Source organism: Ambystoma mexicanum, chromosome 10 (assembly GCF_040938575.1).
Source record: "Ambystoma mexicanum isolate Mex_15411 chromosome 10, UKY_AmexF1_1, whole genome shotgun sequence".
Classification (NCBI taxonomy): Eukaryota; Metazoa; Chordata; class Amphibia; order Caudata; family Ambystomatidae; genus Ambystoma; species Ambystoma mexicanum.
The window spans coordinates 1,383,168,208-1,383,194,486 of record NC_090932.1 but is presented as its reverse complement, the minus strand read 5'-3'; the positions used below and the strand labels follow the sequence as shown (position 1 = coordinate 1,383,194,486).

At 46.4% G+C, this 26,279-nt stretch overlaps 1 protein-coding gene across 2 annotated transcripts in view; it reads left to right on the top strand.

Moving 5' to 3' along the window:
• Positions 1-26,279, top strand: part of TCHP (trichoplein keratin filament binding) — a 264,855-nt gene that overhangs the window by 56,914 nt on the left and 181,662 nt on the right. For both annotated transcript variants that reach the window (XM_069619404.1, XM_069619405.1), the window contains exons 4-5: positions 12,791-12,847; positions 21,468-21,536. In XM_069619404.1, coding sequence (XP_069475505.1) covers positions 12,791-12,847; positions 21,468-21,536 — 126 coding nt within the window. The remainder of the gene's footprint in view (positions 1-12,790; positions 12,848-21,467; positions 21,537-26,279) is intronic.

Sequence of the window (26,279 nt, the reverse complement as noted above, 5' to 3'; positions counted from 1 at the left end):
ACACTTCAACTCCCCAGCGAAATCCTCCAGACCAAATGGCACTAGCATGGGGTCTATTGGCCGAAATATCCCTTCCACATCTTTTATTCATCTCCCAGCACCCCAGTCCACTACACCTGCACTCTCACATGACCACCACATGTGCCAGTATGTGGCCCGCTCTCCACAATTGTGCCAACAATGTGGACTGACCGCAGCAAACATCCTAGAAAGGCGTACTGTAGCATGTTGCCATATTGCCATCTGTGGAGTAGTTTAATACTGTGGAGCTTATACTAGCATGCAATCGAGATTTTAAATGCTCTACCATCTTGTGGCACAGCCTATCATCTATCTCTCTACCTAGATTTCTTTCCCATTTGGCCCGGAGGCCCCCTATTTCCACCCATAGTAGTTTCAATCAGTGAAGCAAATAAGGAGGTGAAGTGCGTGTCCAGGATTTTGGATCTGTAATTTCCATTTCTCTGCAGTAAGAACCCCTTTAATCTGCAAATAGGAGAATACTGACAGTGGCCCTATATGTAGAGCTTCCTCCAGTTCTTGGATCATAATGAATTTTTCACCCTTCCATAGCTGCGCCACTCTAGCCAGTTCCGCCTCAAACCATCTCTAGTATCTATCTAGGTCCGGAATCTCATACCTTATCCCCGGAACCCACACACAACCCATAGGTGATGGCCATGAGGTTATCCCACGCATCCTGGATGCTTCACATCATATGTTCCAGATACCCCCAAAATGGGATGTTCCCTAATCCTGCACAATATTTTCTGTCTCGGGACCCACAACCACTCCTCCCATGCCGCCGTTCGCAAATGATAATTTACAAGGGAACCCCACTGTTTGCCCATGTCTTCCCTCAAGTGAGGAACCAGCATCCTCAACTGCGATGCCTTATAATGTGTGAAGGTCCAGGAACCCTGCACCCTCTCGCTCCTTGGGCAGCACCAGAGTGTTGTAGGCCACACACAGTTTCTTCCCCTGCCACAGAATGAAGCATACGCCCTTGGCCTCCTTGAATAGTACCTCTGGTACCATTATTGGGAGTATTTAAAATGGATATAATATCCTAGTGAGGATGTTCATCTATAAAGCATTAAGGCAGCCCATCCGCGACCTAGTGAGCTTCCCCCAGTTTACCATCTCTCTATACAATGTCTGAGGTAAAGGTGGATAGTTGGCTGCACATAGCTCACTGAATGTGTTAGTGATGACGACCCCTGGGTAGTGAACATTGTCTAATCTCACTTCCATCTCTAGCTGCTCAAGTACTCTGATATCCCCAACACCCTTCTCACTGTAGGGAACAGGATGGACTTGGCTCTGTTTATTTTAGACACTGAAAACTATCCATATTCCCCAATCACAGCCAATGCTGCTGGGACAGAGCTTGCGGGTTCCTTATATGCAGCAGGACATCATCCGCATACATCCCCAATTTGAATTCTAGTCCCCAATCTGAAGGTCCTCCACCTGAGCGGTTCTCCTGAGCCTCTCCTCCAGTGGGTCCAGAGTCAGTGTGAACAGCAGAGGCGAGAGCAGGCACCTGTGTCTAGTCCCCCTGTGTTACACAAATGCCCTTGAGTACCTGCCATTTGCTGCCAACCGTGCCATTAAGGACATTCCGTCCAAAACCATGTCTACCCATTACTGCGTACAAGAAGGTCCAATCGATCCTGACTAATTCCTTCTCTGTGTCCAAAGCCAGGAGCTTTGCGTTGCCCCCTTTCCCATGAGCCATGTCCATCAAGTGCAGAGTCTTCCGCAAGATATCCGCTCCCTGTCTTCCCTTAATAAAACCCACCTGGTCAGTTTGGACCAGGCACCTCATCAGATTCTCCAATCTAGAGGCCAGCAACCGAGTAAAGAATTTTGCGTCGGTATTGAAAAGCGATACAGGTTGATGGAATCCACATAACTGAGGGTCCCCACTGCCCCCTTTTGGGTATCGCTGATATCCGGGCCTGACCGAAGGATCCTGGAGCCCTCCCAGTTTCCAGTATATGGTTAAACAATTTCATCAAGTGTGGGGATAGTTGTCCTGAAAACTACTTGTAAAACCTGATTGTGTACCCATCATCACCGGGGCACTCACCCCCCTGCATCCTCTGAATTGCAAGTAGGACTTCATCTGCCGCAGCCGCCTCGTCGGAACTTGCCATCGGGTGCGTTATCTCTTTGAAATAGCGGTTATGTATCCACCTGTCCACCCACTCCCTCGATCCTGTCAACTCATCTCTCGGCCTGCTGTCCCTGCAGCCACACTGCCAGAAGCCCATCTACTTAATTCCCCCTTTCGTAGTATTTCTGTTGTAGAAATCGCAATTGTCTCACCCCCTTCCCATAACAAGAGATTTGAATTCCTCCCTTTTTCCTCTAAATTGCCTAATTAGCCCCTTTCTACCTTCTTCACTGGCATGTATTCTCTGCTCCAAGGAAATTATTTCTGCCCTCAGTCTAGTCTCTAACAGGTTTCTTTCTCTTTTCTTATTTGCGCCTTCCCATATCAATAACCCACGTCATGTCCGGAGTGGGAGACAGCAAAGGGGACAATAATCCACCTCTCCAGTGTTGTTCATTTCAAAGTATTTTGTGATCGCCTTCCTCATCCCCCCCTAGACTTCGCATGTTTCCACAGTGAATCGTCCACTCTTACCATTAGCTCCCTACCCACACAAATATAATCAATACGTGTATATGTACCATGAGGAGGGGAGTGCAATGTGAAACCACTTTTGCCTGGATGGAGCGGTCTCCTCACATCCTGCATCCCATATAAATCTAAGCATTCTCTCAACCCCCCTCTTTCTACTCCCGACACCTGGCCTCCTTCTATACCTGGGGCTCTTCTATCCAACACCGGGTCCGCCCACATGTTAAAATCCCCTCCCAATATCAGGGGTCCCTTACATTCCCGGAATTTCTGGGCTAATGTTGCTTCAAACAATAGAATCTGTCATTGGTTGGGGAAATACATTGTTGCCAGCAACAACCACATACCATCCATAGTTCCGGATACCATGAAAGCCCTCCCACACCACAATGTTTCCCAGCATGAACCGCTTGTTCAGCAAAATCGCGGAATGCCTGCCCAATCAATCCACTGGGAATATGTATCTCCTCACCCTCCACTGTCCTGGTTTCCTGTAACATTAACACATCTAGCCCCACTCTGCGAAATTCCCTGGCAATTGACGAACACATAGTTGAGGAATTTATGCCTTTCACGTTCAGCTATCCTATGAGCAAGCGGTCTGCCTGCCCCCCCAACCCCATACTAATTATCACTGCCATCTTATCTGCAGTCTCTTTTCCCAATATATAACATAGACCCGCCCTGGTTTACTTCTCTCCCTCAGTCCCATATGATATGGCATTTTTAACACCCCTATACACAAGTGTTTCAAGGCGTGATGCTCCTTACCCCCCTTTCCCTTTTACACATACCCCATAATGCCTCCATTCACCTTTCTCCCCTAACCCACTTGCATGTGAGATGCCCATCTAAAGCTGGGCCACCCAAGGAGAACTTACCCCCCACCCCTGTCCCCATCATCAAACTTCTGCAAATAACCAAACTTGGCAAAATCGTATCAAACTGCTTAAGAGACCATCATTCCCCCATGTTAGAGAGTCCAGCCCTCTAGAGTATTTAGTCTCTGGAATTTTTGGCATCTTTGAACTTTTACGTTGCATCAGTCCCTTCCATGTCACTCGATTTGTGACTGTTCTTTCGGCCTCCTCTAAGCCTCTCTCTCCTTTTCTCCCTTCGAGAGGTGTTGTAAACCCTGTTCCACTTCCAAAACCTTGGGTATCCTATAATCCACCTCTTTGATCTCAAACACCAGGGCGAATGTGCGACTAGTCAGAAATGTGTGGTAGACAACTTTGTGAAGGTTTTTCAAAAGATGCAATTTTTATGAACTCAAAAGGTTGGATAAACGCCTCACTATCCCTACCCTGATGAGGATTTAACTGCCTAAAATGAACTAAACAAAAACTCTCTAACAAAAGGTTTCTGTCCCTCACACTTAAATAATAAATCAATAAGGAAATATGGCAGTTTGACAACAACAAATATAACCGTATAAATCACATTACAATTGCTGCTTCTTGTGATAACCCGGGTGAAGTCCCCTTCCCCAGATTCAAGCAGGCTTTTCTTTTAAATGTTCAAAAAGGATAAGGATATCCTGTGTCATAATAAGGTCTCTTTCTAATCCAACTTGACAACACTAAAAGTTCCAACTTGGATTCCAAGGTTGGTTCACAATCGTTTAACAAAGCTTTCCTCTTTCCACTTGTAGTCAGTCTTGAGACAGCTTCTGATCAACAATGAATATTTCAGAACTTCATTAACTTCAAAACAGATGTCTTAGAAAGGATATTTTGGCACCACTTTAGCTTCAGTTCTACTTCAGCAAAACAGACATCAAATAAGAATATTTCGCCACTTCAATAGCTTCAAAACAAATGTCTTTGTCAGGATATTTTGGCACCACTTTGTCATAAACTTTACCCTACCACAATTTCCACCTGGTTTACTCTCATGCCATGCTTACCACTTCTACAGCACTCCACTCCGGTGTATTCCTGCGAGAGCAGAACCAATGGTTAGAAATGCTCTTAGTCTAGCATACTCTCCTGCCAGCCAAGATAAACTACTGCAGTCCTTTGTGCAGGTATAATCTCCTGCCCAAACAGAACCAATAGGCACAACATTCCTGGACCTGGAATACTCCCTTGCCAGGTAACTGTAATTTGAATGAGTTATTTATAACCCGCTCAATACCCAGAGGCTTCTAAGCGTGGACCCGGGTTTCAAACCTGTGTTGCTCTGTCATCTGGGTTCCAAGGCGAGCACGTTGCTCCTGATCTATCCTCCAACTACTGCCTCTATGTACTTCTGTACTAAGGGTCAACTTCAAAGGTTTTAACAATGTCTTCTGCTTCAAACAATTAGGTTTACGATTTTCTTGAAGTGATACAATCACGCAAGGCGTGTAATGCTTCCTTCCCCCTGAACCTCCTTTATCAGAAGGGCAGTTTTCCTGCCAATATTGTTCCACCTTTGTATTATTAACCAAATGCTCAGTTATCGTCTGTTGGTTTAGGCAACCCTGGTTGTTTCTCAGTTGCCTAAATGTGCGTCCCTTTTGGCTTTGGCAATAGTGGTGTGTTCCCTTCTCTAGATACTGCCCCTTCGTGTGGTTGGTTATTTGTACCCACTATATAACAATCGCCTCCTTCAAGTCGGATCTTTAAAGTCTCTTTATGGCATCTGCCTTGTTTTATATCTTCGTGGAGATTCCAAAATTCCTCCACCCTCTGCTGCTACTGCTGCTCGCCTGCTGCTGCATCGCCTTATTCCACCTTGGTCTTCTGGCCTGCCTCTGAGTGGGCTTGTTTTTGCATCTCCGCCATCCTCTGGTGTGGGTTATTAACCTTAATAGGCTTCACTCTGCAGCCTTGTGCCTCTGCAGCCCACTTCTACGTTGCAGTACTCTGTGAATTCTGACTTAAAGTCCCTAACATAAAAGTCACTTTCGACATCTTTTATTTTACAATATGTGATTGGGAGATTGTAGTCTCTGGGAATGTTATCTTAGGGGGCTCACTCATTCCTCCTCCTGACCTGTTGCCCCCCGCCCCCCCCTCATGTGATCCTTCCGGCTAACACTGCACCCAGGGTCAGGATCAGAAAACGTCTGCCTTTCCCAGGCCACATGATAGTGTTTCCAGACCAGGTTCCCTGGGTGAATCACTTCTGATTCATCGCCAATGGGTATATCCACCTATAACTTATTCCCCTTTCCGATAGCCAAGATGTGAGAGGACGACAGTCCCTGCGCCCAACTAGGGTGAAATTCTAAAGGTCCTGATAAATTTGCACTGTATCCCCTTCAAACTGGATAGTGCGTTGACATTTTGCCCTCTCCAGCACTGCAACCTTCTCCGTATATCACAGGAACTTCACCAACACCAATCTCAGCCTTCTACCCCTGCCCATGCCACCACCATATGCTCTTTCAATTTTCACTTTCTTTCCACCTACATCCAAAAACAGGGTGTCTTGTCTTTTGTACATCACTTGCTGACGCCCCCTTTTGTTCCTTCCGCCCAAAAACAGATTGTTTCTACGTTCCCTGTTTTCAGGGTTATCCAACTTCAACTAGTAGTCCTCATCCCTGGTTTCAACTTCTGTCATCCTGCCCTCAAGCTTCATTTCAAAGAGATCCGCATTGAAGGTATTGACCATCACCTCAAACTTATTCTCCAACACCTCCACTCTGCTTCTTCAATCTGAGACGAAGCCTCAACCTTGCATCTTAATGCGTGAATCTCTTGCAATATGTCCTTGATGTCTTCCTTCGTAGACGGGGCATGAATGTTTGCCCCCTTCTTCAGTGGTAGTGGCCTGCTTTTCCCCCTCACCCTCCATTGCCACTGCTCTGTGGTAATTCTGTAATGCAGTAATACCTTCAACCGATTTTCCCACCAGCGTCAGCCTTTACTCTTTACCACAGATTAGGCAGCACCACCAGCCCAAGTTCACTCACGGCCAAAACCCTCCTCCTTCGCAACTTAGCCTGACAAGCTTTGACCCCCTCCGCCCCAAGAAACCTGAAACTTCTCTGAGGACTAGGCGTGATGTTCCTTCCACAGCACTGGACATGGGCCGGATTCTTCTAGGGCGCATTTAACAACGCTCCTATGCTTGCACTGCCATAAACTGTAGTCCTTGTCCCCAGGCACACTTCAAACTCCCCCCTTCTAAATCGTGCAGCCCATAGGGCACTTCCGGAGTTCCACTGTCCGTGCCCACATCACCTGCTTCACTGTTCGACTACCTGCAATGTGGCACACACTGTACTGCCACAGAGATAGAGCAGATTTGGCTAGGTGACAGGGCCTCTGCACACCAGCGTACCCACACAGTTTCTCCCCGCGCCCCTCCTTGTGCTTTCAAAGTCACACCGTGACCACAGACTCCTTACAAGCACCGTCATCTTGAGTCGTAGGGCCCCCTAGGCGTATCCGAATTGTCAGTCTGTGCTTAGACTCCTTGAATGGCTGCCCCGCAATGTTCACCACCCGGGTACACAAAACATGCACTGCAAGTCCAGTCTGGGATGATTTACCAAGCCTGTGGGGACAATCGACCGCTGAGGCCTCTCTTGGTCGTCCCTCTCCAGTGCTCTCTAGGGATCCACCAACCAGGCCTCCGGTCTTTCACCCATCCCAATGGTCACAACGCTCCTGCGCCCATTCAGGCTGTGGGTTCTTATTGCTACAGTCGCCTGCCAGATGTAGTCCCAGGACTGTGGTTCCAGTCCACATTTTGCCCAAGTGTGCTGGGCAGATCTGAAGGCAGGAGGCTGACCCTGATTGGGCAGCCATGGCCAGTTAGAATGGTGCAGACCCTTGTCACTGGTGAGATCAAGGCACACTATTGATCATTGTTGGAGCCAAGACCCCTTTGAAGAGGAGCATCCTACTGCAGACCCCTGGATGTTCATTGCAGCCGACCAGCATGGTCTCGGCAAAGCCCTGCTCCTTTGTGCTGATCTCCTGCAGCGCTTCACCCACTGGACAGGTAGGAAAAACTAGTCCTGACCCCTGCTTGAGGATCCTGCCCTTGTGAGCCTTTGGAAGTTTCCTGGGACCCCCTGTGGACTGACCAGCTTCCTCCTAGGCTTCTCTTCGCTGCCTGGGATATCAGCCTGAGATTAGAATTGGGACTCTGCAGACTCTCAGCTTGTGAGACAGGAAGCGTCCCCTTGCAGTTGCTGCTCTCTAGAACGAAGAGGGTCCTTGAAGTACCAACTTCTTTGTCTCCGTTGTGAGGGTCACCTTCTGCCGCCTGAGCACTGATTGTCACTGCAGCCTGCCTTCATGTTGTCCTGGGGTTTCCCCCTGAGGTTGGCAGAATTGTGGTAGTCTTTCTCGTCATACCAGGGTAGCCCAGCAGTCCAGGAACCATCTCACCAGAGTGCTGAACTGCCTAGCCTCACCCAATACTGATGCCGAAAGTGACCTCTGCACCTTCGGCCACTGGACCCCCCTCCAACGTAACCAACATTCAAAGTGAGGCCAGCAGATTCAAAAATCCCAAAGGTGGTTTCTGAAGTAATCTGAGTAAAGGGGTTGAGATTACAAACCTGTTTTTACCTCTTTGTCCCATCCTTCCATAAGGTTTAACTGGCACAGTGTCCTAACCCTACTTCTCCCTTGCTGGTTGTGATCGGTGGCATTATGACCAAGAACATCACCACCTACCCGGTCTTCACCTAGTTTTCTTGGAGAAGCAACTGATCCTGAGAGAGTTGGAGGTGGATGAGAGAAGAGCTTGAGAAGGAAGATATTTAGGAAGAGAGAGTAGAAGGTATTGAGGCCCCAAGCCCCAGAAGGCCTTGTGGACAATGCAGAGGGTTTTGAACTTAATCCTCGCAGCCACTCGGAGCCAGTGCTGAGATTTCAGTCCTGGAGAGATCGGTCCCTGGGCTTGAGGCCAAGGAGTATCGCAGTCCTGTTCTGGATGAGTTGCTGAGGGCAGAGAGTATAAGCAGGAAGATTTAGAAATAGGTTGTTGCAGTAGTCCAGCCTAGAGGGAACCAGAGCTGTGGAGACAGTGAGAAGAGGGGGGCGGGGGGAAGAGGTGGCGGAGAAAGAGGGAGGGGGGATAGGGGGGGACGGGGAGAAGAGGGGGGGCAAAGAGGGGGGGGAGAATGGGGAGAAGGGTGACACACCCCTGGGAGAGTCGATCGGAGAGGAAAGCGGTCAGCCAAACCTGGGCTTGATCGGTGGTACCCAGGTTATCACAGAGATGATTAAGTAGGATGGCATGTTTGACCGTGTCAAACGCAGAAGGGAGATCGAGTAAGGTTGGAGAGCTGGTCTTCACAGATGTTCAGGAGAGCAGTTTCCATGCTTCTGTCAGCTCTGAAGCCAGACGGATGGTCATGGAGACAACCAACAGATACAGTGTGAAGATTAAGCTGGGTGATGGCCAGCTTTTCCAGGAGTTTGCCCAGGAAAGGAGTGATGGAGATTGGATGACGGGTCAGCAGAGGGGTTCTTAAGAGGGTGCACAAGGGAGTGCTTTAGGGGGAAGGGGAAACTCTAGTGCTGAAGGAGTGGTTGCAGAAGTCAGCCAGAGCAAAGGCCAAGGTGTCTATGTGCTCCTTGATGGTTTTGGAGGAACATGGATGAAGCGGTTTTGACGAAACTTTCATAGATCAGACTTGTCTAGAAACCTTGTCTGGGGAGAAAAGGTGAAAGACATGGAGGGAGGAGAGGTGGCTGAAGGGCCAGCGAAAGAGCAGGGAGTAGAGGGAGGAGTGTGAGTGGGTGAAAGAGAGTGAGTGAGTGAGTGGGTGAAAGAGAAAGAGAGAGAACAAACAGGATGTCCTGAGTTTTATAGATGAAATGAGAAGCCAGGGCCGTGCAGAGGGCATGGGAGGGGGCAGGAGAGATACAGACTGTTGGGGAGAATTCTCTTTAGGCTGAATTTCCTAACCTAGTGAGTCCCCCAGCAGTTTTGCTGGATTTCTGGAGTTTGTTTTTTTTCTCCTGCCAAGAGAGACTCTTTCTCCCACTCTTGGACATGATTTTTGGTGTTCCTTTGACTGTTTGTGTTTTATGGGCTATGGGGTCCTTTACTCCATAGGGCCTCATGTGTTTTTACTATGTATGTTACACAGCACCCTCCGTGCAGTGACACAGGGGTGTCATAGTGACACCCCACCATAGACTCCATACCCTGGGACTGACTACTGTCTCCCAGGGCATGCAAAGTCACCATTGGCTTTACTAGTCCCAAATTATTAACAGAAACCGGTACAAAACATCATATTGTGGACGTACTTGTCAGGGCAATTTGATTGCCCTGGGGTCTGTTAGTCGAGGTGGCACGTCTCCGTCCCCCCTGATCGAGTTTTAGCTGGTGGCAGTGGATACTACTTTTTATATTCGACCACGAATATATCCCTATTCGATTTTCCCATTGTTCGAGGCTACCAACTTTAATGATTTAATTCTCATAGCCTCGAACATACCGCCGGTTTATTTATTTAATATTAATTCACCTGTTGGTATTTTTTGCCAGGACTCGATTCTAAAATGGCGTTTGTGTTCTCTTCTGTGACTCCAACCCAAGTCGAGCCCTTTGTTCCACTTTTTGGCGGGCTTCTCCACAGAAGCCTCCAAAAGTGGTGCCACTCTGTCTGGGTACGACAGAGGGTCTGGGAGGGGGTTTAGGCACCCTGGACTGAGTTACCTTGGTAACTCAAGTCGCACTCTTGTGTGATTGGCCTAGTATGTTTGATTGACAGCTAGGCTGAGTGAATGGGGGTGTGCTGCATAAAAGCAGGGCTTTGGGGACTGGAACTTCAGAATTCGCCACAGGACCTGAGAATCCGACGAGGGAGAAGCTGAGCCGACCTACCACGACGACACCACCGGTGGAGCCCTGCGGAACCGACCCACCACTTCCCGACGACAGAGAAGATCTACCGGGTGGAGAGGCTTCTTCCCCTGACTGGTGGGCACAACCAGTTTACCTTCTTTTCCTCGCATCCCAGGACGTCTTGTCGTCGAATTGCCCGTACCAAGCACCCCGGCAACCGGATAGCCACTTACCACTGGACCGCGAATAAAAAGACCGCTCCTTTTACCTGAGAACTCCGCGGCTGGTTTCTTCCCTGGCAGTGCAACGGACTCCTGTCTTCCTCCCCGACGAGATCCATTCTTCCCCCGGACAAAGCACCGACTTGCATCCGCTGCTAGGAACAACTGCCCCCGCTGGAGTATTCTCACCACTTTAAGGTACTGTGTCCGCCAGGCCTCCCTTTCTAAAGATTACTACAAGGTAATAATAATCCCTTAACCTTCTGGACTGGTCTGGCCGCCTTGACCATCTAACTGGTCCCTTTCTTTGGTCCAACTCTTTCTGAACCTTTTCAAGACTTTTTGTGCACTTCAACCGTGTGACCTTGGACACATTTCGTTCTGATCCTTTTAAAATGGATCCGGCCTTCTGAACTCTAACTTCACGGTTTTACCTTGCCTTCCTCTCTTGTTGTGTTCTTGTGAAAGTGTTGGGAGCTGTTTCAAATTATACTCTGCTTTTCTCTCCCTTTTTAAAAACGAATTATTAGAGTGCCATCTGCATTAAGCGCTCAACGCTGTCTGAAAATAAGTGGGGCTTTTTCTTTAGACTTATATAATATTCTTTTAAGGGAGTGTATATCTTTTAGTGACCATGTTTTTGAACTGCTTAATATTAGTGCCTGTGTGTTTTACTAGATGTGCTTTTAAATAAATAATTATCTCTTTTACACCAAGCTCTGGTCAGTGTTTACTTGTTCTACTATGTTCTTTTGACCTATTGTGAATACTCTGTATACTGCCTAACTCTTTTTGAGGGAAGTCTGACTGCTCAGCCACAACTACCAAGTGAATCTCTGTGGTACAGACTGCTACCAAGTGGGTTTACTGCCAAACACCTGTAGTCTTAAATCTTTTGCAGTGGTCCCAGAGGGAACTGCACAGGTTTCTGCCTAACACAGACTGCGGAAGGATTGGCCAGCTCTTTGCAGATTTTAAAGAATTCGACTGAGTTGTTAGATGCCACAGAGATGCAGACTTGGATGTGGGCTCTCTTCTTGGTGCGGACAGAGAGCCGGTATTTCCTTTTGGAGCAGGCGTAGGACAGTTTCTCAGAGGATGTACTGGAAGCATGCAATTTCCTCTCAGCCACCCTGCACTTGTTAAGGGTGGCGAGGCATGTTAAATATACCTCATAAGTGCACAGTTATTATTCTGTTAAAACTGACCGAATTGCACCCCCCCCCCCACTTCCCCCCAAGCCATTCTGGAGTGAGAGTGCTTGGATTTCAGGCTTGCATGCTCATAGAATGGGGGATAGTGTTGCCAGAGGCCACTGACTTTCATGGTGCAACTTCTGTGTGACCCACCTGAAGGCAGCTGTGAATTTGGTGTTTTTGGTACTGAGGTGACAGCACACAAAGTGGCTGAGGCGTGGTGCAGAACTGCTTACGCTGAAGCGCTAGGGTTCCGAGTGCAGAATGGTGGGCATTGATGCCAGTCTAGAGGTACAGACCTGTCACTATACTCAAAATCTGTAATTTGGCAATGACACAAAAGGAGAACTTGGTGATTACTTTGGAAATGTTTTTACTGAACATGCTGACAATTTGTTCATTCGGAAGTACTTGCAAAGTAATTGTGAGCAGGATTTCGATCAAGGGTCCTAATAAATGATTTTTAGTAGAAGACTTTGGTTTATTGCCCCTTGTATTTTACCAACAGAAAGCAAGGTAAGGTATGGAGGACTGTAGTTCGTGGGACCCTGGTCTTCCTCGGGGCTCTGCAAGTTGTAGGTAACCTGTATTCTACATGTTCAAATCTATGCAAAAGCTTTTCTTCATTCAGGGGTCAATGAACTGCTTACTAATAAATTGGCTATTATAAACACTGTTATTTACAGCATAAACAGATTGCAAAAGAATGGAAGCCAGTAGTGTATATTACAAAAGCTGTTCCATGTGCATTTACATATTTATGCATTTGCATCGGTACATTTACCAGTACTGTCTTCCCTAGCCTTTTTTAGATCTGTTTTTGTTTGTTCCCTGAAGAATGATCAAAACCAGTTTAAGTGCACAGATGTCAACATATTGATGCAACTAGATAAAGACTAAGATACAACGATATAAAGACATGTTCGAAAAACAGAATTTATTATTAACTTGATTTTTCTTTTTAGGTGGCTGAGGAGTTGTTGTATGAACATTGGAAAGAAAACAATGCTAAACTTCGAGAGGTGAATAGGCATATGATACTTTTTCCCTATTTTCAACGTGCATAATGTGGTCTTTTTGCTCCTTTTTGAAGATATGATCACAAAGAATTATGTTAATGAGTTATGATTTTCTAATTAGAAATAGATTTTCTTATTTCCAAAAGGCTTTATTAATTTTTTTCTGTTTCATACTTTGTAGGTACCCAAACTCTGTGACTATGATTGTTTTTTTTAACATAAACTGCCATTCTGACATAGCACTTAAAATATCATGAAATGCCTTTGGCTAGATGGTGTCTTGTATATTTATCTAATCACTGATTACCAGTTTGACTCATTTGTGGCTGATCTACAAAGCACTTACTATGCGTAACTCTGACTTTCTCCTGATCTACACCGGAAGAGGGCTATTTGATTCACAAAGAATGGTGACTAAATCCAGTGCTTTCGGTCGTGTGGTAGGGTGAGAGGGCCACTGGGGGTCATGGGAGGTCACCCAATCATAATGCCGACCCCAGAAGTGGTATGCAGAGGATCTCCCAGGTCATCAACGACATCCCCAAACGCCGCCTCATATCAGATGAGGTGACCCCAAGACAAGAACAAGAAACCATTTGGAAACTAGAGCGTGCGTGACCTTGTTTAGAAGTCAGAAAGCATCCCAGCTGATATGTATGGCCTTGTGTCCAGTGCACCATGCTGCAGACCACTGTTTACCAAAAATTGCTCAATTCCATTGATGGTAGCTCAGACTGTTACCTTCTGACCCAAGTAAGGAAGAAGATCTATTGTGTGCACAGCACAGAGGGAGCCATGATGGAATTAGGCAGCCATCATGACATGAATGCCTGATTCCAAGATGACAACCCTGTCTTAAAAAAAATCTTATTCAGAATTAAGGACACATTGAACACCTCAAGCTTCCGCTCCATGCAACAGAAATACCAACATTGCTGAAAACATACATTTTAGATCATAACATATTCCTATATCGTTGATCTAGCCACTGCCTGAAAAAGAAAGATGGAGGAAAGAAAACCATATTTAGAAACGGGCCACTGTTTGAGTGGGCAAGGGATGATGACATAATATCCCAAGAGAAAACCAGCACAACCATGCTTCTCCAGCATTGGATCTTTCATAGTCACTTGCTGTGAATATTCCCCGTCATCAGGCTTGGACTCCCTGGTTATTTATATTTTAATACCTTTCCTAAGGAAAAACTTTTGACACCTTGAGTGTCCTGCCCACATCGTTGTGGGTACTTTTGGTCCCTACCAATAGGACGTCTAATGTATCGCTCCACCCCAGCAGCTTCCTCTCAGATTTCAAACGTCTTCTTAGCTGATAGGAATCCTGTTGTTCTTCTCCCCAGAGGTAAATCTTCTTCATCCTTGAAAAAGTAATTTAACTTTTCAACAAAACGAATACTGAAGCGGCGACGGCCCTTTGACAGCATCAGCAGTGAACATGGAAACAGCGTCTAAAAAATCCTTGTGTAGAGCCTCTGGTACGTGCAGCCTAAAACATTTTTACAAAAGGGGACATACATTTAGACTGCATATACTGCATGTACCCAAATCACTTGTTGGAGGACTGCGAGATCTGTTAGGGTTTCTCTAAAAAAAAAAAACACCTCAAAGACAGAAAGCGTTGCCTAATCTGTTGGCTGAACGAGGGTTCTTACCCTGCGTCGGAGGCGGGCTCTTCAACGAGTGGGGGAGCTACCACTCCCTCTGGAAAGCGGTCACTGTCCACTCATAAATCCAGGTCAGAAGAGCGACCTGTGAAAAAGCAGGAAATTCTGTCCACCCAAGGTCTGGCGAATTTGTCGACGAGCCAAAGCCATGCAGCCCAGCGATCAGTCTCCCTCTCAAAAGAAACCAGTAAGCTGCGAGGGCCCTCTGTCCACAAATAAGCAGTCATCGAGAGAAACTGTTGACGACACAATCAGCAAGGTTCCACCCAGTGACAATGCCCAAAACGGGGTCACACCTCATCGGCCATGTCTCGCCCAGGCAAGGGCTCACTACAGACGATGGTGTTCGCTTCCCGCTCTTCGTCGATGGCAACCTCGCCTAAGGACAAGTCATCCACTAAAATCTCTTCGAGGAAGAAAAAAACACTGCTCGTTATCGGAGTCCCATTCACTCAGAGAGAGGCATAGGTCCTCTTCTGTGCACAGATCGTCGCCGGCCCGCTCCTCGACGACATCAGGACATCACTCGTCGACAGTTCACTCATGAATGACGAAAAAACGAAAGCCTGCGCAAAGCAGCGAGAAAGCATCAGATGGGAGCTCCAGTGCAGTTGACCCCTACCTGCCAACTGCTTTTCCTGCGGTTTCAACCACAGATAATCCTTTTCAGCCTATCACAGAGCTACAGGGAGACTGTAGGACCTCAACAGAGGACCCTACGGAACCAAAACTCCCTATAGGAGTATCACCCATACAATATACAGATATGTCTGATGAAATTCTGCAGCTTGAAATCCGTGTCGGATTTTGAGCCTCCAAGGGATGATTGCCCAGGTGTCACAGATTCAGGCTCCAAAGAATGTGCAGTAATCCAGTCCCATTCACAGGACAGGGTTTCCGTTCCCTTTCAACCAAAGAAGGAAAGAAAACCAGTAAGACAACATGCCAGTGCATCCCTTGAGTTTCCTCCTGCAACACCCTCAAATTCAAGGGGGGTGGCACCAGTGTACCCACTAATAAACCTGGAGTAGTAGCTCAGTTCTTTCGTTCCAGTGGTCGACTCTGCCTTCCATTCAGTTCTCTCCCATTCATTCCATCCTTGCTGTCACTCAACCAGCACGGTGGCTGTCCCTGCCGGACAGTCAGCCAGCCAATCACCACACAGTGCATTTGGGTCTCCTAGCAGACTAAGCACAGGGAGTTTCGGGCAGCTCCCTCACTTCCTGCCCACCCCAGACACTTGGGCGCCAGAAGCGGTCTTCACTCCTGAAGCCCGCCAAAGGCGAATGAACAAAGGGACCTCAGTTGGAAGGGCGAGAGGAATGGCTGGTCAAAGGGGCCAAAGATCTCGTGGTGGAAGAAGTGCAAAAGCAGCACAAGCAGGAGCTTCTTTGGTATCCAGTTAAATTATCGAAAAAATATTTTCGACATGCCATTTTGTCGAGGGGGAAAAAAAAAAAATTCAATGTTTTTTTATTTTGTTTCGCGAGTAAAAAAAAAATGTTTTATAAAAAGAAAAAGGGGGGAACCCCCATTTAAAAAACAAAACAAAAAAGCATTCAAATTTTTTTCTCTCACTATTTTGGTGTTGAAAAAATGGCATTTCGAAAATGATATTCCAAAATGACACTAGGAACCCGCTTCTTTACCATCTGCCACTGCATCAGCCACCTCAAAACCTCTGAGGTCTAAAGTCACAGTTCACCAGTGGGAGGCAGACTGTCTCTGCATCTAGAAGAATGTCGAGACATTACTTGGGATGCTTCGGCTTTGGAAACTGTAGCCCACGGTTACTGCCTTCCTTTTATACAGAGACCTCAGAACAATCCACCAGGAAACCACTCTTTGAGGATTCCAGATCCGCTCCTTGTGCAGGAGATTTTAATTCTGCTAGAGAAAGGCGCTATAGAACCAGTGCCTGTAGCCGAGAGGAACAAGGGTGGGTAGTCCCTTTATTTCGTAATACCGAAGAAGGACGGAGGACTGAGACCCATCTTGGACTTGAGCAAGTTCCTTAGGAAGGACAAGTTCAAGATGGTCACACTTTCTCAGATTCTTCAGGCCCTCCAAAGTCTTTGGACTTTCAGGATGCTTATTTTCATGTGCCAATTCATCTCAAGCACAGAAAATACCTGAGGTTCGCAGTTGGCGGTTCTCATTATCAGTTTCGAGTTCTGCCTTTCAGGCTGACCTCCACCCGAGGGTTTACACCAAACTGGTGGCGGCAGTGGCAGCGAATCTCAGGAGAGGGGGGATTCACGTCTATCCCTACCTGGATGATTGGCTGATCAGGGCACGTTCTCCCGAACAAGTCCTGCATCATCTCAACTTCACCTGCCACTCCCTTCACAGACTGGGATTCTCCCTCAATTACAGGAAGTCCCATATGACACCTTCTCAGAAACTGCAATTCATCTGAGCCGTTTTGGATACATCCTTGGGAAAGAGCTTGCCACCTGAGGTGAGGGCTCATGACATTTTACAGATGGTCACCAAATTTCAAACTGCCCGGTGTCTCCCAGCCTTCGATTCTTTTTGAGGTTGCTCGGCTTCATGGCATCCTGCATTTATCTGGTTCCGGAGGCCTGCCTGAGAATGAGATCCCTTCAATGGGCTCCCAGAACTCAATGGTCCCAATTTGCAGGAATAATGTCAGACCACCTTCAGGTTCCGAACAGGGTCGCTCAGGATCTTCTGTGGTGGGCCTGAGAGGACAACATTCTGAAGGGAGAAACTTTTTGGCAACCATGGCTGTAGAGAACAGTAGTGACGGGCACCTCACTCATGGGTAGGAAAGCCCACACCAACGATCTGACAGTCAGCGGTCGTTGGTCTCCATCGGAGTCCAAACAACACATCAATCTTTAGGAGCTGAGGGCAGTCAGACTAGCGTTGAAGGCCTTCCTGCATTCTGTACGGGGAAAGGATGTCCTGACAACACAGTGGCCATGTACTACCTCAACTGGAGAGCTGTAGGGTCACTACCACTGTGCAGCTCTGGTACTGGGCAACTAAAGAAGGAATCTCCGTATCGGCAGTTCACCTAGCCTGAGAGGAGAACACTGCGGCGGATGCACTGAGCAGGCAGAGCACAGTCTCCCACGGGTGGTAACTAGCTCAGGAAGTCCTTCAAGAGATCTTCACCCTTTGGGGAACCTCTCAAGTGGATCTGTTTGTGACCGGTGTCAACCGGAAGTGCGTTACTGCTCCCGGGAATTTCCCACAAGAGGCGCTCTAGAAGACGCATTTGTGGTGGACTGGGAATTTCCACTCCTCGTTTCCTCCAGTCCCCATCATTCCTCACGTGATCAGGAGGTGAAGGTTTGGGGAACACATGATCTTAATTGCCCCGGATTGGGCCAGGAGGACATGCTACCCGGACCTTCTGGACATGCCCATCTGTCTTCCAATATGTCTTCCACAAAGAGAGGACCGTCTGGTTCTCCATCCAGAGGTCAAGACACTCAACCATCACGCTTCTGAATGGCTGAGATACAAGGATTGGGTCCTCCCGGATGACGTAATGGAGATTTTGCTTTTGGCCAGAAGGCCAGCAACAAAGTCTTTGTACCATTGCCGTTGGAATTAATTCTGCAACTGGAGCACAGAAAAGAATATAGATCTTTTTCTGTGTAAAACACTGGATGTCCTTTCCTTTCTACTATATTTAGTCATTCTGGGACTCCATATTGGTACAATTAATGGATATTTTGTAGCTCTGTCCATCTTTAAGCACTCGTCGGAGGAATGTTCATACTTTAAAATTCCACTGGTGACCCAATTTCTAAAGGGGCTCACTAATGTGTCCCCATTCTCCCCCCAAATCCCCTTTCCAGGTTCTAGTTTGGGACCTTAATCTGGTTCTAAAATTCCTAATGTTTGCACCTTTTGAGCCTTTACACTCATGTCCTAAAGGGTTGTTAACCTTTAAAACCATTCTATTGGTAGCTCTATCATCAGCCCGTAGAGTGAGCATGTTGCAGGTACATTCGTCCAAGCCACCTTTTACTATCTTTCATAAGGATAGGGTAGTTCTAAGGGTTTAACATTTCATTTTTACCCAAAATAATTTCTGATTTCCACATTACTAAACAGACTTTATCCAGATGGATCATTCTGGCCATTGCAGAATGTTACAAGCTGGCAGGGAAGGATCCTCCTGAAGGTTTAAGAGCCCATTCCACCAGGGGCATGGCTACCTCTACAGCCCTGCAAAGGGGTGTACAGATAAAAAGTATTTGTGAAGAGGCGACGTGGTCTACTATCCACACGTTCACAAAGCATTACTGCCTGGAATCTTCCCTTGGTCAGGATGGTAGCTTTGGAAAAGCAGTCCTGCACTTGGTTCATGAAAACCATTAAAACCAAATTCTACTCTCTCCACCAAATCAAACACTGCTTTGGGAGTCTATCAAAGATGAGGAATACGTGGGAGGACACAATCCATTTAAAGAATAAGTTACTTACCCCTGGTAACGTTCTTTCGACTGGATGTTCCTCCCACGTATATTCCTCATCGCCCTCCCAACCTACCCCACAGTAGAATTCCCCATGCTATTACAGCTTTCGTTCCTTCAAGGATGAGTATGGTCATTCCTGTGGTTATGCGGGTATTTCTACTGTGAGGAAAAAACAGAACTGAAGCCAACTGGTGCTGCGCGTGCTATATATGCCTTCAATGACATCCTACTCGAGACAGAGGCCCTCGAGGGAAATCAAGCCGATGCCATCGATGCACAGCACCCTTTGCCGAAAAAAAATTCCAAAGCAGCTGAAGCTGGATAACTAATATCAAAGATGAGGACTACGTGAGTGGAACATCCAGTCAAAAGAACGTTACATGGGGTAAGTAACTTGTTCATCTAGACGATTGGTAGGTCAGGGCCCCAGCGCACCAAGAAACAGAGACTCTACTCCAACAGTTAGGATTTACAATCCACTACATAAACGCTTTGTGTTCCTAGGTGCACTTTTCTCCACGGCACACAGCCTGGTCAAACCCTCGATATATGTCTCTCTGTCTCCCACACCCCCTCCAACTTTTATTACGTCATGCTGAGGCTTCCCCAGCTTCTCAAGATGGTCCTTCCTCTGTGTTCGAACAGTACTCTTCATAACTTCTTTAGGTTTCTGCGTCTCAGTGATTGATAGACAGGTATTCTTTATCACTCCCATGTTCTTACTCTTCACAGTACCATGCTGATAGGAGAAGTCAAGTTGTCTGTTAACTGATAGGGTTGTACTGGATGTTTGAGGATAATTACAAGTAAGTACCTCACTGGACAGGGAGTATGTATCCCCAAGAGGGGGGTGAGGTGTGAGGGGTCGGAAATGTGAGGCGGACAAATTTGTGAAGGTTTTTCAGAAGATGCCTTTTTATTAACTCAAAAGGTTGGATAAACGCCTCACTTATCCCTACCATAATGAGGATTTCCCTGCCACAAATAACCTTAAGGAAACACTAACAAAAAGGTTCTGTTCTTCACACTTACACATACATCGTCTCAACAAGGTAATATGTGGTCGTTCAAATGCAACACAAATAACCGTTAAATTCACAGTATCAGAACTGTCTCGCCTTATAATCTGGGTGAATTACCCTTCCCCAGAGTCAAGCAGGGCTTTGTTCAACAGTTCCAAAAGAAAATGAGGAAATCCTGACTTTTAACTAAGTTCCAATGCAGTTATTTTGATTCCAACTTGGCAACAAAAATTCCAACACTTCTGAATTGTTCAAGAAGGTTTCTTTCTCTTCCACCTTCACTGGAGAAACAGACCTACCAACCAACCAGCGCTCTCATTGAAACGATTAGTGCCCTAGCCAAACTATACAAAGATGCCAAAGCCTCAATACATTTTGGGAAATAGGGCTGTGTTCCTGACTGTTGATGTTATTTCAGTAAGGAGAGAACAGGAGAGGACAAAGCAATATAGGCCACACTTTAAGAGACCTCTAGTTGGCAGGAAAAATGTGTGCAAAGAGCCTGCTAGAGCCTTAACCCGGAAGCTGTAAGGACCCAGAAAATATTGATCAGCAAGTGAGAGAATTGTTTGCTGTGAGCACTATACCAGATCCTGGTGCTCAAAGAAGCTTTGACCAGAGCTGGTGACTGGGTCGAGTGCAGGAGGGCTGCCCTAGGCTCGGGGGCTATAATTACTGTAGCCTTGCAAATGAAGCCTATAGGGCAAGAGGGAAAAATGACAATCGCTTGCCTCTGAAAGAACCTCAAGAGACCCCTAGAGTAAGAGGGAGTAATGCTACATTAGTTTGACCTAATACGAGAGCATCACAAGGCTGCAGTTACCAGCGGGTTAAACATCGTTGGGCCAAGAAAAAAAGTCTGCTGGGACACTTCTAACCACCCCGAGACTGTGTGTAAACAGAGTAACTCTTTCCTGGGCATGAACATTCTAAACTAGTGTGGATTTGAGTAGGGATTGGACCTTGGGTCCTTTTATCTTGGGACCCTTTTTCACTGACTTTGTTACTATGTATAGCGTTGACCATTTTGTGTTTTAGTTGTCATACTTTATTACCAGTAGACATTTGTCCAAGGGGACCCCAAAACCTAGTGACCAGAGTGAATGCTAGCTAATGGATGGGATGACAAAGGGATCTGCAGACAAATAGCTGGAGAGTGGGAACCAGAGAACCCCGGAGAGGCCCTAAAGACATTGTGGCCCCTTTCTGCTTACCCAGATTCACCTTCCAAATGGGCTGATCGGACTTCATCCTAGTGTATCGATGTGTCTGGTCTGTCTTGTGCAAGAACAGGTTGTTTTCATAAAAATAAAGTTGTTTTGCTCCATTTCTGTACTGCCAGTCCTTTGTTCTTTCTTTGTGACATCCCATAACATGTAAGAAAGAGAATCTTATTTAACTAGATTTTCCTTGGTTAAAAATTACATTTGTGACTGATTTATTTGCTTGTGCTGTTTCAGTTGGAGTCCACGTTGCACCAGAAGCATGTGGTTAATGCTTGGGGAGACCAGCTCACAGAGAGACAAAAGGTTTGTTTGAAGACAGACATATAAACCGCTCTATTTGCAACCTGATGTATTCACTGCATTGTAATTGGTCAATGTGTTGGAGGACTACAGTGCTGAGGTTGAGCGGATTCTTGTCCATCACATCCATGAAACGATGAACACTAATCTGTGATAAAACAGAACTGACTTTTTATATGCGAGTGAGATTCTTTTCATCAAATTAGGCTGCAATGTATTCAAATGTATAGCCTATGTATTGTGATAAATCTAGCAAGCTTGTCACTAATTCTCTGTGGAAAATCCCCCAGCCAGCCCCCCCCAACTCCCTCATGTGACCAGAGAAAAGTAGAAGCTACCTGACTCTGACCCTGGGGTGAGGACCACGTAGGGGAGGAGACAACCCCCTGGGAAGCAAAGTGAGACCATGGGGTCAGAACAAATCTTTACCTATACTCATTGGTAACACCCACATGCATTTCCCCATTCTTGTATGGCCTATTGTAATGTGGATCAAGAACCTGCACTATTTTCTGGTAGACTACAGGTATTGAGACTTGTATACCTCCCCCAACCCCCAACCCTTATTTACAACTAAGATTAGGAAGAAGGATGGAGTAATGAAGATCGGCAGTACGCTTGCCGATCTAGTCGTTGGAAGTTGATACCAGGTGCTGGGACATTAAAAAATGGAGAACCTGAGCAGAACTGGAGATTGGAGCCTTCCAACACTGTTTGGGACACGAGAGGAGCGGGAGAGCGGAGTGAGGAGACGGGAGAAGACTGCATCCAGAGAGGTCAGGCCGAGAAGTGTTTGCCGCGCTGCCAACAAAAGCAGCAGGAACAGCCAAGCTAAGGAGAAGGCAAAGCGGCGAGCCCGACAAGAAGCGCTCCTAGTCAGGAGACAGACCACAGAGGAACGAGAGAAATGCGAGGGACGCTGAAGCTGCCAAAGACAACCGGTAAGCCCAGAGAAGGATATTGGAGTACCGTTAGCAACACGCAGAAGCCCATAGAAGGGAATTGGGACATTACGCTTAACTGGACAAGGGTGAGTGACTCAAAATATATGAAATATAATTACCTTTATACAGTAATCAGCAAATGCAAGTGTAGAGAATAAACCTGGCATTTTCACTCGTATATTGAAACAGCTTAAAATGTCCTGGCAGGAGAGTAAGCTAGGCACTCGGCAAATCTGGGACTCGCATCCAAGGAAAAAGGCAGAAAGACCTGTCAGGAGAGTAAACCAGGCACACAGCAAATCTTTGACCCACACCCAAGTAGCAAAGTAAAAGAAAAACCTAGTAGGAGCGTAAACCAGGGATTGGAAGATCTCTCTAAACCTGTCCTGTAAAAGCCAGAGAAAGTGACATTGTGAAATATTTCTGGAAACTGAGAAAACCAGGGAAAAGAACCGTTCCACCTTTGGGATTGTGTAATATACAATAAGTGACATTGTGTACAACCAGAAAGAGACTAGGGGAAGGGAAGGACCCTTCTTTCAGGAAACCTTGTATACATTTTCTTTTGTTCACTTTCAAGACTTTGTTTGGAACTTTGGGAGGAAGCTGACATTCCCATGTCACAATATATTGAGTTTAGTGTGCAAGGGTCAGCTTAGGATTTTGGACACAGGACAGATAACTCTTTTTTGATTTAGACATCCTGATGCAGGCGTTCATTAGTTTTGTTGAGGCAGGAAAACACCTCATAGAGTTGGGGATAGGTAGGTTTTCCCCAAACCCTCTTTTTCGTTTGATAATAAGTCTTTGACAATCTCAGAAAATGCCACTGTGTCAGAGTCTTACTCTTGATCCCTCACAGTATCAAAGGGAAAAGGTACAGCTAAACAAACCTATTTTGCAAATTCACGTGTGCCATAATTTCCCACAACCTGCAAAAAAAGAAAAACGTTTATTAACTAGCAAAGCATTCTTAAAAAAATTAAACTTAATTTACAATTTAAAACAATCTCTTGTCCCAGTAACTCCATTCAGCAGTTTGTAGTGAGGAAAACACACCACTGCGACTGCATCTCTCACAGTGGTCAGGCTGAAGAAAAATCACTGCAAGCCTTTGGTATTCATACAATATGACAATAGACACACAATAATGCACACCTTCTACAAAACCAATGAAACCAGTTGTCCTTTATAGGAACAAACAAAATGTAGATCGCATTACTGTAAAAGGCACCACGGAAATCGCTCCAAATCTTTCAGGCTGTTCAAGTTCTTTTTAATACAACAATCACAAATATATTAGCTATTTCTTTGTATTCCACATTAAAACCCACAAATGTCCTTTTTGTTTCTAGGCATTGACTGGCAAGGGGTTCTTGAAATTGGCACTAGGACCTTCTTGTCGGGTCTGCGTTTTCAAAAGATCTCTTCAGGAGCTGCTGAACCCCATAGTCCCTCAAAGGTGTTGCACCCTCTACCCAATTAGATTACAGCAGAGCCCGAAACACCCCCAAGGAAAAGAGGAAGTGGATAAAATAACAAACTCTTCAGATTCCCGAAACCTTGACACTGGAGGATATCTGCATGGGAATAAAAAAGAGTAACACATTAGGTTAAACATTCTTAATTTACTTAACCCCTCTTCTTATTCCCCTTGTAAATTCTCTCTGTACCCGGATTCCCTCCTTTTACTGCTTGAGGGAAAGTTTAAAGAAAAAAATTCTTGATTGCTGATATTCCTTTCAAAAGTCTTTGAAGAAACATTTTTCTAATTTAAGTTTTTCCAAAATTGCATTTGATATTTTAACTGGAGCACTTTACAGTCTTACACTCTATAAATCTTCAGCTATGTCTATGCCTTGGCATTTCTTGAAGTCCTCGGCTTCAGGTCCATTGACTTGACTACCTTTTAATATCATTCCTATTCAACCCTACTTGAAGATAAAGTATTTTAAACAACTGCGTAAGCCACGCACATTGTTAAACCCTCTGCCGACCCTGCCATTCCCGGCAAACTACCGCCCTATCTCCATCACTCCTTTACTGGGCAAACTCCTGGTGAAGTTGGCTATCTTTCAGCTGACCCTCCACACTGAATCTATTGGTTGCTTTCATGACCATCAGTCTGGCTTTACAGCATCCATAGGGACGGAAACTGCTCCTGTGAACATCTTTTGAAGATCTGCTCTAAAATCTTGACACTAACACCCCCTCTGTCCTCATTCTCCTTGACCTCTCCACTGCCTTTGACACGATTAACCACAACATGCAGGTGACACCCTGGGAATCACAGGTCAGGCTCTGGTGTGGTTAACCTCCTTTCTCTCCGACTGCCCGTCCCAAGTGGAACTCTGAGCCTTTCTCTTCACTATAGCTCTCTCACATATGGCATTCCCCAGGTATCTAACCTATCCTCTGGTTCTTCAACATCTATATGGCTGTCCTGGCACGTGTAATTGGCACTTTTACCTCTAACTTCCAGTGTTACGCAGATGACGCACAACTTTCTTTCAGGCTACCCTCAGCCGCCTCCTCCTTGCTCATATCTGACTGTCCGCTATTCAGTCCTGGTGTGCTACAAACGACCTCTGCCTCAATGCCAGTAAGACTGAGCTCGTTCGCATTGGGACTCCTGCACCTGCTTTCCCACTTTCACTCTGGCCAGCCTCTCTTGGCCCTGCGTCCGCACCTACCTGTGAGACAAGAAGCCTTGGTCATTATTTACTCCACTCTCTCCTTCTCCTCTCGCATTTCGGACATCTCTAAAAAGTCTATCCATCAGCTGCACCTCCTCAGAGGTAATCTACCTTTTCTCACTTTCCCCCAGTGGCTCACTGTCTCCACAGCCCTGGTTCTCTCTAGGCTGGACTATTGCAGCAGCCTCTTCCACAACTTTCCTTCTTCTGCCCTGCACCCTCTGCAACTCATCCAGAAAAGAGAAACAAGACTTATCCTTGGCCTCAGGCCCAGGGACTGCATCTCTCTGCCGCTGAAATCCCTTCATTGGCTCCCCGAGGCTGCAAGGATCAAGTTCAAGACCCTCTGCGTTATGCACAAGGCTTTCTGGGGCCTGGAACCTAGCTACCTGCAAAGCTGCCTACCTAAATACTGTCCCTCACAAGCCCTCCGCTCATTTACCTCCAACCTTCTGCGAGTGAGCTGGTTCTCCAAGCAGAGATTTGGAGGGAGATCCTTATCCTCAGCCGGTGCCTCCCTCTGGAATAGCCTCCCTGCCGCCCTCCATCTTGAGTCTGATCTTTTGAAGTTCCAGAAACTCCTCAAGACCTTCCCCTTCTCCTCTTCCTTCTCTCTCCCTCTAGCCTGCTAACCTTGCTCTCTGCTCTTTCCCCTCTCTCCCTCTTCTTCCTTACAGCTGCCGACTGGCCACTCTGCACAAGTGCACTTCCAAAAAATGCCCACCAGAGGGCACTGAACTCTTCTTTTGCTTAAAAAATAAACTGTCCCTGTGCTTCATTTTCTTTCATCTCTGAAAAACGAAAACCCTAATAGGAGCACTTCCGACACACTCGCTCTGCAATGCCAGTAACTAAACATCTGACCTTGCAATGTCTCTCATAAACTGCGCTGTCTCTCATAAACTTGCCGCATGAACTATGCTATGAACGTTGCTGCTGGTTTTAGGAACACGCGCGCAGCCATAGATTAAACAGTGATTTTAATTAATTTTCTTTCACTCGTCTGCCTTCACTGTAAATGTTTGAGTTAAAATAATAAACAATTTAAAGATAAGTGTACATCTGGCTTGATGGCAGTATGCATTCTGATTCTAAAGAACTGTTTG